The 12,948-nt window shown below is 38.8% G+C and overlaps 1 protein-coding gene across 2 annotated transcripts in view; it reads right to left on the reverse strand.

The window, feature by feature from the left end:
- Positions 1-12,948, reverse strand: part of CDKAL1 (CDK5 regulatory subunit associated protein 1 like 1) — a 428,476-nt gene that overhangs the window by 352,894 nt on the left and 62,634 nt on the right. For both annotated transcript variants that reach the window (XM_032181446.1, XM_032181447.1), the window contains one exon: positions 3,249-3,333. In XM_032181446.1, coding sequence (XP_032037337.1) covers positions 3,249-3,333 — 85 coding nt within the window. The remainder of the gene's footprint in view (positions 1-3,248; positions 3,334-12,948) is intronic.

Genomic DNA, 12,948 nt, shown 5'->3' on the forward strand with positions numbered 1-12,948 from the left:
GCTGGAGCGCAGGGTCCAGTTCTGGGCTGAGTCCAGGTGAGACAAGGACACACTGCAGTGGGTACAGCGAAGGGCCACTAAGGTGATCAAAGCTTTGCAGCATGTGACATGTGAGAGGCAGAGAGAGCGGGGACTGTTCAGCCTGGGTATGAGAAGGCTTAGGGGTATCTTATCAGGGTGTATAGATACCTGATGAGGAGGGGAAGAGAGAGGAGAGTGAAGACAACTGAGCCTGGCACGTCACAGTGGTGCCCAGTGACAGGACAAGAAGCAACAAACAAATTAAAAACCAAGATATTATGTTTAAACCTTGCTTGACTGCTGAAGTCTGTCAAAGACAGGAAAGGTCAGGAGTTTAGCAGCGAAGAAGACTTCTGGCCTTCATCAAAAGACCACCAGAGTACACCAGATGACCACCCAAGGACTCCACTACACGTGCGAATAGGGGCAGGAACCTACATTAATGATTCTTCAGAGACCTGATGAATATGCAAGAGCCTTATGGGAAATGAAATTAATATGTACATATCCCACTAAAATAATCACACTGCCAGTAACCCTTGGTGTGTATGTGTGTTAGGCAGAGTGATGCCCCCCACACCCAGCACCCTAATAAAGAATACCTGTTTCATAACTTTGGTTATTGAGTTTTCACTGCCTCAACACTATGTATACTACCCTGTTACACTACAGGCATATACTAAGGAACATAATTTTATTTTTATGTATACCACATGATAAGTAATTGCTTAAAAAACACACAGGTAACATCATATATCCGTACTATCTCACCTGCCCTCCCATCACTCTGCTCTGTGCTCTCACTTTTCTCTGCCAAGAAGCTTAGGTTCATAACTACAAACAGGAGTCATCTAAACAATGGATGAACTCCTTCTATCAAGGTAAAATCCTGCCTGAAATAGTTACTAGCAAGCTTTCCATCACAGGTGCCTTCATCATGAGTGACAAGGTTGTACACATTTGTAGGTTCACTGAAGATGGGGATGGGAATAAGGGACATTCAGTGATACAACAGGGTTCCTACAACAGAACTGAGAGCCACCACACTGAATGTGGACTGTTTCCCTGGGGTGGTCCTCGCCTCGCCTCCCCCTTTCACTGATGGTAGTTTCTTCCTCTAGTCTTGCTTCTTTTTACTTATTCCAGAGATTCTTTTTCTTTGCCTAGCTATTTGCTTTACTCAGTCATCTTAGTCTTCATAAATTGTGTGATAGAAATTACTTGCTTTAGGCTCCTTGGGCCGTAAGGCATCCTTTGATATGCAGTATTAGTGAGGGATCATGATCAGAGATGGTGTGAGCACGCTACCACTTGCTTGAATTTGTAGGTTTTAAGGTTATATATGCAAGGAAAATTACGTAGGAAAAACAGGGACAGAGAATAAACCAAACTGGAATATTTCTCTCGCATGTTACAATGACATTCATAATGCTATGCCACACTTTCAGGCTGAAAACTTTTTTTCATTTGAAAGAAAAATCTTACTGTGCTGAGTACTGATTTTTCTAATAAAAAAAAAGATCTCCATAGCTACAAACACATACTATGATAGGACACAATGTCAATTAGCTTTGTATCATCCAGACTTCATACATTCAGTTTGCTGCCATTACAAATTAAGATGTATTTGAGAAACATCATATTGGTTAGAGATATAAGGTTTCCTCATGTCATTGCAAAAACCCAAATATAGTAAAAGTTGTCATGTTCTGAGATGGAACAGAAAAATTAAACATTGTCCAAACATGAAAGAACACCCACATGTGATTCTTATACCTGCATTTAATGAGAATTGTGAAGAATGGCTTGAAACAAAAGAACAAAGTTGTCCTTCTCCACCATTAGGAAATGCTAGGATCTGAGAGGAGAAAATAAACAATGCATGCTACAGGAAAGGAATGAGTCTCAGCAAAGAGAAGAAATGAAGAATGACCACAGTATCAGTGTGTCAGAAAATAAAAGGAGTATATGGAGAGAAGCAAGGTAAGAGAGGAATAAACCCAGGCTACAAATTGTATCACAAGCATTAATAGAGTGACAACAGAAACATGAAGTTCAAAAAAATATTTTTGGTCATTTGCTTTTAGTTAGACCCTCTTTCTTAACCAACTCTATTCTGCTGGTTAAAGGACACACACCATACCACATCAATTCAGTTCTGGCGTATGATTAGTAAAATAGAAAGATGGCCACAAGAAAAGAAAATATCTTGTCATCAGTTCTGTTGGCCAACACACTAACTGGAAGTGTTCTGGGAAGAGGGTTTTTGGTTGTTTTTTTCTTTTTTGCAACAGATTGGAAAAAAAATGCTAGTCTTACAGTGTGCAATACTAGCAGTCAGGCAAAGAAGCCCCCTGAAGGGTGGAGGAAACTTTAAGTGTGCCACCTACTGTGGGCACACTGTTCCAGGTTACAGCCCTAGGATGCTGTTAGTTATGTTAGCGCTGCAAGCAGCTTCTCTTTCCTCTCTAACCTCCCAAGCATGCCGACTGCTGAGCAAGAACTATGTTCTTCTAACCAAAATGGATTTCAAGAAACAGTCTATCACAGTAAGCAAATGACTGCATAAATATCCACACTTGCTTACTAAAGGTAAAAATTTACAAGTAACATACCATGACATTTATTTATACTGGACAAGCACAGCTGTAAGGTTGTCCAGTTACTTCCACCACAACTACACTAATGCAGAGGTCAGAGGCAGAAAGCACAGCCATGTCATATTTTTCAACATCACTGAAATGCTAGGGAGAAATAAAACACATCTGTCAGAAGACAACTGTTAATTATAAGCAACTCAGTTCACCTTTTAAGAAAACGTATAATAAAACAGACTTAAGTATGTACCAGATAGCCTTTTAGTTAGAAGAGCCTGATTATGTAAAATTAGAGGAGGAAGAAACCATAGTAATTCGCTTTAAAAAAAAATAAAAAAAACTCTTCAAAAAAATATAATAATGCTACCTTGAAAATTAATACAGAAGCCTTTAATAGATCAGCAGTTCTAAATAAGTGTGTTGATAATCATTTACAAGTTATCAAAGCTAATAAAAATTACACTGCACCTTACAAATCCATTCTAGAGAATTCACTAATTTAACATTCAAATTCATCACACTTTTCTTTGCTCTAAAACAGAGAATTACATCTCTATCAGAAACAGGAAGCCTTTAAAATTAAAATATACTATGATTTCTTTATATTTTAGCAAACATGTTTCAACTTACTTGATTGAGTTTCTGAAATGGTCTTCAGCTGGATTTTTTACTGTACAACTGTTCAGCAACCATAGATCTGCTTCAGCAGAGTTATCTAGAAGAAAGGATAGAAATCTGTATCAAACTGTCAACTCCTACTTTAAAGCATATAAAAAAAGATCAAACTTAGCACTTATCAATAAATTGACTATTCATAAAATGACTCTAACAATTACGTTCTTAGAAAGGCTTTTTGCTTTGTTGGTTTTGCTTGTTTCTTTTTGTTCGTTTGTTTTTAAACCAGAGCACTTCCATTAGCACTTATTTTTTTGCAAAGAATGAACAGTTATCCCATTTATCAGCTGAGATGTCAGTAGGCTGCACATCATGGCAAACAAACTAAGGAAAAGGGGTTGCTGCCAAAAAATGAATAATCCCTGGCCTATAAAAAGGCAGAAAGATTACAAAACTGCAAAGGTGCTTTCTGAAAATCAAGTAAGTGGTTAACAAAAGCAGTAACAAAACAGAGTAACTGCTTCCATTTATTGTGAATTATTAACAAATACAAGAGAGACAAACCAGAATAAAGCATGAGTCTCTACTAAAGAGAGAAGCCAAAGCAGTTATTCTGGAAAGAAATATGCCTTTTTCTAGTTTAGATTATATCTTAATTATGGTATAATTACAGTTCAGCTATTTCCAGATAGAAGATACTCATGCATTGAACATCTGCCTCCACTCAGATAAGCATATAAACTCCTTCCAAAAGCAAACCTTTCTGTATGTTCACACCTCACTGATATCTGAATACATTCACACAACTGAATCCCACTATTACCTGCAGAAGCACATACACATACATGAACTCTAATCCTGTAAAAATATCCCTATCATACAGATTTACTAACATAGCTGTCTTTCTTGTAAAGTCAGAATTTCTCCAAGAAAGGAACGAAGATAATTCATCTCAAAGACTCGAGTGCTCTAGCATTGATCAGAACAGTTTACATCAGTGTGGATAGGAAAACTTGTGCCACTCTTGCTACTGTTCAGCACATCCTGAGTATTGAAGTATTTTCATATAACATAAGCCAATGAATAAAGACACCATCACTTTTAGGTTGCTGTACTTGAACTGACATCCTGCTAAAGCAGAAGAAAGCCTATAATGATTTAAGCATGTTTACATGTGCCCTTGTCTCAGACATATCGACATAAACATGAATATCCTTTCCCCCCCCCCCAACCACATATACTTATCATTCTAAACAATAAAAGAGAAAAACCTCTTTTATTAAACCTTCTGTCTCCACCAGCATCCTCTCCAAAGAAACTACGCTTTTCAATTAACTATCAGTCACTTAACCTAGGAAGCAGTAAAATGAAATTAACCCATAAAATAGCAACTGAAAGGAACTCTTATGCTAGATTACAGAAACCATTAACTTGCATCAAACACTGGTCTCTGCTTAGACAGGCAAAGGCTACAAAGGAGTCAAATATAACATTCAGACCTCCAGCTATTTTAAGTGCAAAGCCAATGTACCAGTATCTGACCCTATCTTTTGACAGGATGGCAAAGAACAAGTTCCATTTCAGTGTATACCAAGTCAAAAAAAAAAAAATCTCTCCCCCAACTCAGACAGGATGAAAACAACTCAATGTTTCTAGACTTATGAACTTACCATCACTGTTAGAAAGATAAATATCAGTTTAAAAAATTTGATTAGAAGTGATGTACAAAAAGCAAGGAAAAGTACAGTTTCAAAATCAGAAAGAGGGTGAACTGTTGACCAACTCAGTTTCACCAAGTATGAAAACAAGCACTTTTAACACAAGGTTTTCTAGTAACACTGTCAAACCTTTGTACTTCTTACTATTTCCAGCATGAAATATTTATAAATTCAACTGCACATCCATGATGCACCTACCTGAGAATCACAGGTGGTACCATAGACCCAAAGGCCATGGATACCTTTAGCAGGCTACAGAACAGTTCCAGCATTGTACAACCATACTATTTCAAGCTACAGAGCTGCCATTATTCAGATGAGAGATGGTGTAATGCATGGAACACCAGTTCTGGACTTGCTTTCAGTTCCTCCCTATATAATGGTCTTCATGTGTGGAGCCTATGTGGAATAGGAGGTGACAGCCTCACTACCACAACACCTTTACCCTAAAGTGAGAATAAACAACCTTTCTTTGAAATGGTATTGGAAGAATACATTAAAGTTTAGGAAGACTTAACACACTAACCCAATAGGAACCATTTCACATGATGCTTTGCACTCCAGGCCGCTGATATATTAACTGCTGGGTCGGGATTCTAAGGGACAGCAACAGCATCACCTGCACACATTTTACACTAGGTCTCCCAAATTCATTCCAACTCGTTCCTTCATGGGTTTTACCCTCTGCAGAATAGAGGGTGTAGAATGAAGTCTTCTGCAGAAAGGAATCTTCTGACCAGTTTAGGTAAAATGAGGTCTCAAAAATCTACATACCTAAAAATCATTTAAGAGAACAGAGATGTAGCAGAGGCTTGCCCTCTCCTTAAACTAGTATTATTTAATCGCATCTGGCTGTTCTGTTCCTGTCTTTATTTTTTAATCTTATTAATTCATTCTATTATTCTTTGTTTGTTTTGATTTATATACACACACATGTACAATATTAAGTTACAAGATCTATCTACTAATCAAAGTTTGTATCAGTCCTTTAAAATGATAGCTAAATTTTCTTAGATCCTGCTGCACTGTTTGTGCACAAAAGAATTACATGCATTAGTGTAGATTTAACAGAACCTTTTGTATTTTCTCAAATTTCTATTTCAGCATTTTATTTACAAACAGTATTTTTGCATCAGGTCATAGTAAAATATGCTAGTTTACATTGCAGGAGCAACTTGTCAGTGTTCACCTCTGCCTTTCAGAGGATTTGATGCGCTTACACTAAATGTAAGCAAGACTGATGGATATTCTGAACAAACAGAGCAAAACACCAGATCAGACGTGGATGTATAAGCAAGACATCCTGAAGCTTCATAAGCACTAAACATTAAACAACAGTGGGGTGAAGGGTCTTTAGGAGCAGTGTTCTGATGTGACTCACCACTAAGGTTCAGGTGATCATGACAAATAGCTCAGGCCTCTAACAACATACACAGGCAGGATCAGAAAGACCTGAGGTTTCCCTGTACACTCCGAGACAAATTATGTGAACTGTTTTAGGTCTGGATGGTAAACACTGCATGAATGTAGTGCTGCGCCTGCTAAAGCAGCCCGTGCAACATTCCTCGGAGGGCCTCCACCTGCCAACCTTTCCAACTCTGCCACCCACCTCGTCAGATCACAGTGGAGCTGGGACATATTCACTTGGCATCCTCCACCAGACAAACTGCAGCGTAGGAGAGGTTTGTGTTTGGGAACACTCATAGCTCTTACTGAGGAGGACAACCTCACATTTTCAGGTTTCACTAGCAAGCCATACATACTGTGACAGAAAAAAAACACTGAAGTAAGGACCACAAGGGGCACAGTGACCATTGGCTGTGGTAATGAATATGTGATACAGGTGCACTTCTCTACACTCTGCAACAAACTTCTTTTCACTGACAGGATTTTCTTTCTTCACCTTGTTTTTTCTATATATTCAGTCTAATAATCCTGTTTAAATGACCGTATTTTGCAGCTCACCATTTTTTGATGAACTACCAAAACAGAATTTCTTGTATGTTAAGACACCTAAAATCAAGTTACACCACAAATCAGCATTATCTTAAATGCTCAGAAACACGACTCAAAACCATGGCCTTTTTGCTCTGTGACATCTTTTCCGTGAAAGAAAAGCTACACTGGAAATAAGCCACAGAGTCTATCATACTCTCTGCAAAACAACATAGAGTACAAAGAAACCTAAAGGTCATGGAAACTTTTGAACACTCAGCTTAATTGGGAAGCTCTGGAAAACATGAATTGACTGGATTATGCAATACCAAGAGGGTAAAATGGCAAGAGTCTGAAACATCATTATACCTACAGAGGAAAACAGTATTTACAATTCTTTTTTAAATAGCACTTTTGGGTTTGTTATCATTGTAGCAATTGTAAATCAGCAGAATTTAAGGCAACAGTAGTAATACTATCAGTTAAAAGTAATTTGGCTTGGTTTTGCCTTGATGTTCTAACTTCTTCAGTTTTGTTTTGTTTTGTTTTCCAAAACTTTGTTTCCTTCCCATCCACCCACCCCCTCCCACCCCAAACCACATCTATTTAAAAATCAAAACACACACAGAATGCTGAAGTAGAAGGAACATGGGCAGAGAAGCCCTAAAAGAGCAGCCTTTCCTTACTTTCTTTCTTCAGCACATCACTCCTTTCTACACTGAAAGCACTACTGAATTTGCTCAGTACTGCTTGCTCAAAAAATGTGACTCAAAGTTTGCATGATGTCCTTTTAAAACCTGTATATCAATCTGTGTAACCTCAATCTGAAAAAAAGGTATTTCTCTACAATCACAGAAAATTCTCCTGTGGCATTTTCTTCCACCTCTCCTTATCCTGTTCTTAATATGTTCTTTGTGAGTCTTCCTCCTCACCTTCTTGAATTTTCCCTTATTTCCAGCTCTCTTGCACAACATACCCCAAGCTTCTCTGTATTCATAGCTATATTCTAGCCTCTGTTCCCATCCCTGAACCTGCCCACTAATGCTGTGTCCTGTGTGTTCTCAATTCCCAAACAGCTTTGCCCCCTTCCTTTGATCTCCTGCTGGGAATTTTACATCCTGGAGCAAGACCTAGTAATGCCCAAGTTTTATATTTGGAGCATGTACTCACAGTTGGACTCCATGTCAATCATCCCCCACCCAGATTAGGCATTGGTTAATTAATCATCTCTTGGGTCACCGGGCGTCAGGGGACCTCAGCAAGTATTGGGAAAGAAGCTTTCTCATAAATATTAGCTCAGAATTGCTGTGAGTCATCAGAAGGTACATCTTCCTCTAGGGACTTGAAGTTGGGTTATTTGTTTCTAGACAATAGGCTTTGTTTGACACTGGAAAAACAGACAAGGTTGAGAAGAACAAAAGAAAATATTTTTTCTTTCCAGACCTTTCCTAAGCACACAAAATATTTAGTTACCATGTTAGCTTTTAATATTTCTTAGCATTTATATAATCAACTATCAAGTTTTATGTGTCCTACAGAAAAGGTTTTAAACTGGCCTCTTCCCTTTGTCTGCTCCCTCAATAGCAAGTAAAAAAAAATAAATTAAAAAAAAATAAAACTGAAAGCCAAAGTTACCATGAACTTCCAGGTGGTATGTTTGAAATTTCAGTAACATCACCAGTTCCTACCTGTGAAGGAACATTTACCTACATTTACCAATCCTACATAATACTCCATAATACTCAGGCAAACACATGCTTTATTTAGAGCTCCACATAAAAAGACTTGCTGCTTATCAAAGAAGATAATACTGACACATGTCTATTAAAAAATAATTCTGCCATCAAGCCTTAATTTAATTTAATATGAAAATAGGCAAAGTTGCTATTTTTATTCTCCACTAACATTTTGATTATTGAACAAATTGTGCAAGTAATCTTCTCTGTTTTCTTTCAGGTAGAACTTAAAAAATACACTAGCTGAACATCTGAACTAACGTTTTCATGTACATTAACAGCACAGACAATCTGTATTTCAGGATGTGCAAGCCAGCAGAACCCTTCAGGTTTGGCAGGTGTATTGAACCCAGGACACAGCACAAAAGAAAATTCAGGTGAAAGAACAAATTTTTACTCCAAATATCAACTAAAATAAACTTGACAGTCCTGTGGCTATCAGCAGATCATCCTCTTTACACAAGCATTTTAAAGAGAATAGTTCATTCTCAAAACACCTTTCTTTCCTGTTCTAGGCACGGCGTAGGCTACAGCCTGGGTCCTAGATGTCCTTTAGAGTAAACCACCTTTTTCTCCCACTTTACTACTCACTCACACCAAACTTCCAGGCTAACCCAGCTACACTCCTGCTTGGAGCAAGGCAGGGTCTGCACTGCCCCACCTGACTCAGAGGGGCTTCAGCCCCTCCGTCCTTAGTGACACTTGAGCTGCACAAAGACACACTTGCAAATGAAGTCATGAATGGAAGAATTAAGCTTACTTTAAAGATTTACCCTGTAGCTGGACTCTGAGCATTGTTATATTAAACTTCCATTTCAAGTCCTCCTCCAATTTGCAGCTGATTTTTCTGTCCATTTACCCATCATCGACAATGGGATTTGACACATCCTTTGCTTTTTTATCTTCTCCCATGTATTAAATTCTCTATGCATTTTTCCACATTCTAGAACTAAGCTTTTTCCAACATGATATGAGCTTCAGGCCACCTTCTTCTGATGGCCCTTCAGTGAAAATCAAAAAGTCAAAGGTGTCTCTACAAATAGTGTTTTATGCCAAATGCAAAAGAGAATGCCTGAATTTTAGCTAAATCCGTCAAAACAAAGGCTTCACTACTTTTTTTCTAGATGGATCACCCACTCCTTGAATAAATCAAGAAGGGAGAAATCCCAAGCTAGATAAGAGGTGAGTTGGCAGAAAGTCTAAACGTAACCAGAGTCTGTTCAGCAGAGTACAACACAACACAACATGAAGGCCCCCAAATCACCCTGGGCAGCAGCAGGCACAGGTGCCGCAGCAGCACAGCAGTGGTCCTGGCACTTGGTGGGCACTTGGTCCTGCTTTTGAGCATCCGTGTAATCACCATGCAATGCAAGAGCCAACTGCTGCTTTCATTTCACTGCAGACTCATGATCAGTGTTAATATTTTAAAGGTGGAAAGGACTAATGAGTGATATATCAATCTCTCAGGGAAAGCCCCACTACGTGAGAACAAGTTCAAGTAGCCCGCTTTAGCCAGGCTATGTTACAGTGACATACAAATAACTCCAGCAACTCATTCTGATGATTAACAAGGGCAGAATTTGTTTTGTTGACAGAATTTGGAAAAATCCCAGCAACTCCTACTCCTCTAACTCTTAAGCCTACTTGATCTTCCAAAAATAGTACATGGAGTGTGCCCCCTTTATTTTTTTTTTTTTTGGTCTTTGTACTCCCTACATACAGCTTCATAAGTAAAACAAAGTTATTCAAATCAGCAAATACAGACTGATTGCTTCTATCTTAGTCACTAACAGCCTAGCCATCAACAACAACAAAAAAGGCAAATCTTGCACAATACTGTGCAACTGAAGTTTCAAAACACACTGCAAACATTACCTGATTTACCTCCAACACCCGTATAGTTAACATGCACCCACCTCTACACCAGTTGCTCTTTATCTTATAAATGCAAAAAAGATGTCTAAGAGTTTCAGTAATTTCATCAAGCCTCACAGGATGTCTAGGCAATCAAGCCAAGATTTCAGCCTGATTGCCCCTAATGTCAGGCCTGCTCCTTAAACACAAAGCACATATGCGCAACCGAGCTCAGTCTGTGTCATTTACAAGATCAGTGATATCCCATAGCTTTTTGATAAGCCTTAAAGTATCCACGAAAACCAGCCCTTCAGAAATTTGGGTGGCATAACAAATCAAAAGCAAACACTGAACAGCAGATTAAATTTCTCTGTGTCAAGGAAGGCTTAAAAAAAAGCCACAATAGTTCTACTAACTCCCTGTGAGTGTTCAGACACAGCTCTTGCAGGTATGTTTCCAACCGTCTCAGGGTATATTAAAGCCCAAATGTGTTAAACACTTGTCTTCCTTAGCTGAAGGATGGGTGATGCATGATCTCCAGGAGAATCTCTAATGTTTTCTTATTGTCAGTGCAGTATTTCAGAATAATGCTTTAGAGTTCTCTACTTGCTCATCTATTCTCAGAAGAAAGCTTGCTTAGTAAAAGCAGTTAAGACGATTTTACTGTATTTTACAGACCAGACTTTCTAAACAACTGGTAAAATGTAAGCAATCTGCAAGACAAAGTGTAAATCGGGAATGTTCTCTAAAATATTTACTTGGAGATATCACATACTTTGATGTATTTTAATGTACAAAAAACCGCTACAGTCAAGCATAAGCTGCTAATTTTGTATTCTGACAGTAAAGCCACTAGTGAACAAAAAATGAAAATTTTATGGTTTTTTGTATATGCCATATTATCCCATATGCATTTGCTGCAAACACTAATAAATATTTCAGAATCGAGAAAGATTGACTGGAATCTGCTCCAGGAAGATCATTTTAACCTCCCTTGGGTGTAACACATTGAGAAGCCTCACTTAAACAAATGCTTCTATCTGCAGACTTAATGAAATGTTAACTGCTCTCCCCCATTATTTCTGTTCTGCCCAGAAGAAAACGTAAATTAAGGATCGTCTCAGTCTTATCATGTACCCAGGTGTACCCCAAACTGCTAACCTAGGTGTGGCAGAGAGAAACCAAAGGCCTTTATGAAAAGCAGCGGCATCACTTGGGAAGCACAGAACAGTTTGGGTTGGAAGGGACCGTAAAGACCAGCTAACTCCCCTGACATGGGCAGGGACACCTCCCACCACACCAGGTTGCCCAAAGCCCCATCCAGCCTGGCCTTGAACACCTCCAGGGATGGGGCATCCACAGCTTCTCTGGGCAACCAGTGCCAGTGCCTCACCACCCTCTGAGTAAATAACTTTTTCCTTATAGCTAATTCCATGTCCTTCTTTAATTATGGGACTGTTCAGCCTAAAGAAGAGGAAACTCAGGGGATCCCAGTGTGTATAAGTATCTGAGGGAAGGTTTTCAGCAATGCCTAGTGCCAGGACAAGAGGCAATGGGCACAAACTGGAACACGGGAGGATCTGTCTAACCATCAAGACTTCTGCCCTCACTGCGAGGGTGATGAAGCACTGGCACAGAGAGGCTGTGGAGCATGCTTCCTTGGGGATCTTCAAAAGCCGACGGACATGGGCCTGGGCAACCTGCTTTAGGCCCAACCAAATGAGCTGCACAGGTCCCTGCCAACCTCAACCATCCTGTGAGTCTGTGTGCATGCACTTGGTGAAGCCTTACTTCCAGTCCACACAAGCAATAAACATTTCCAAGGAAGCCCAAGGCATTGAAGCAGTAGATTCTCAAGTGCAGCAAAATTCCCGAATTAGAATCTTTTCTCTCCAGATAAATTGGATGGCAAATGCATCATTTTAAAGACATTTAATTAGCTAAGATTTAGGTTATATTATACTTGAAATGATGCAGCTCCGCTCCAAAGACTTAATGCTTTTTCAGTACAACTCTTTCATACAAATGGGCCCATGGCACTTAACTTCCTCATCTCCCTAACTTCCTAATCTCCATTCATCTCCATGAATGTATATTCATTTTCACAACCATCAGGATTAGAGTTTTGCTGTAGCCTGAAAATTAAAGCTACATTTTACTCCTGTATCTTTTTCACAATCTTTTTTCTCTAAATTCTGTCTGCATTAAGTTGTACCTAGAAGCAATTTATTGATTTCAAATGCCTTACTTCCACTTATTTCTCCTGATACCTAATACCACAGGGAATATGGATTTAAATTCCATCTATCACTTTTAAGAGAGTTAAAATATATAAGGTATTTGAGCCAGATATGTCCAAACACTTATTAAATTGTAGCTTCCAGCTATTTATTGACTTTCTCAGAACTACCTTCACACCTCATCTATTTGTTACTTTATCAGTTTTCTGAAAAGCTGGAGATATGGGCTTAA

Source organism: Aythya fuligula, chromosome 2, assembly GCF_009819795.1.
Source record: "Aythya fuligula isolate bAytFul2 chromosome 2, bAytFul2.pri, whole genome shotgun sequence".
NCBI classification, from domain to species: domain Eukaryota; kingdom Metazoa; phylum Chordata; class Aves; order Anseriformes; family Anatidae; genus Aythya; species Aythya fuligula.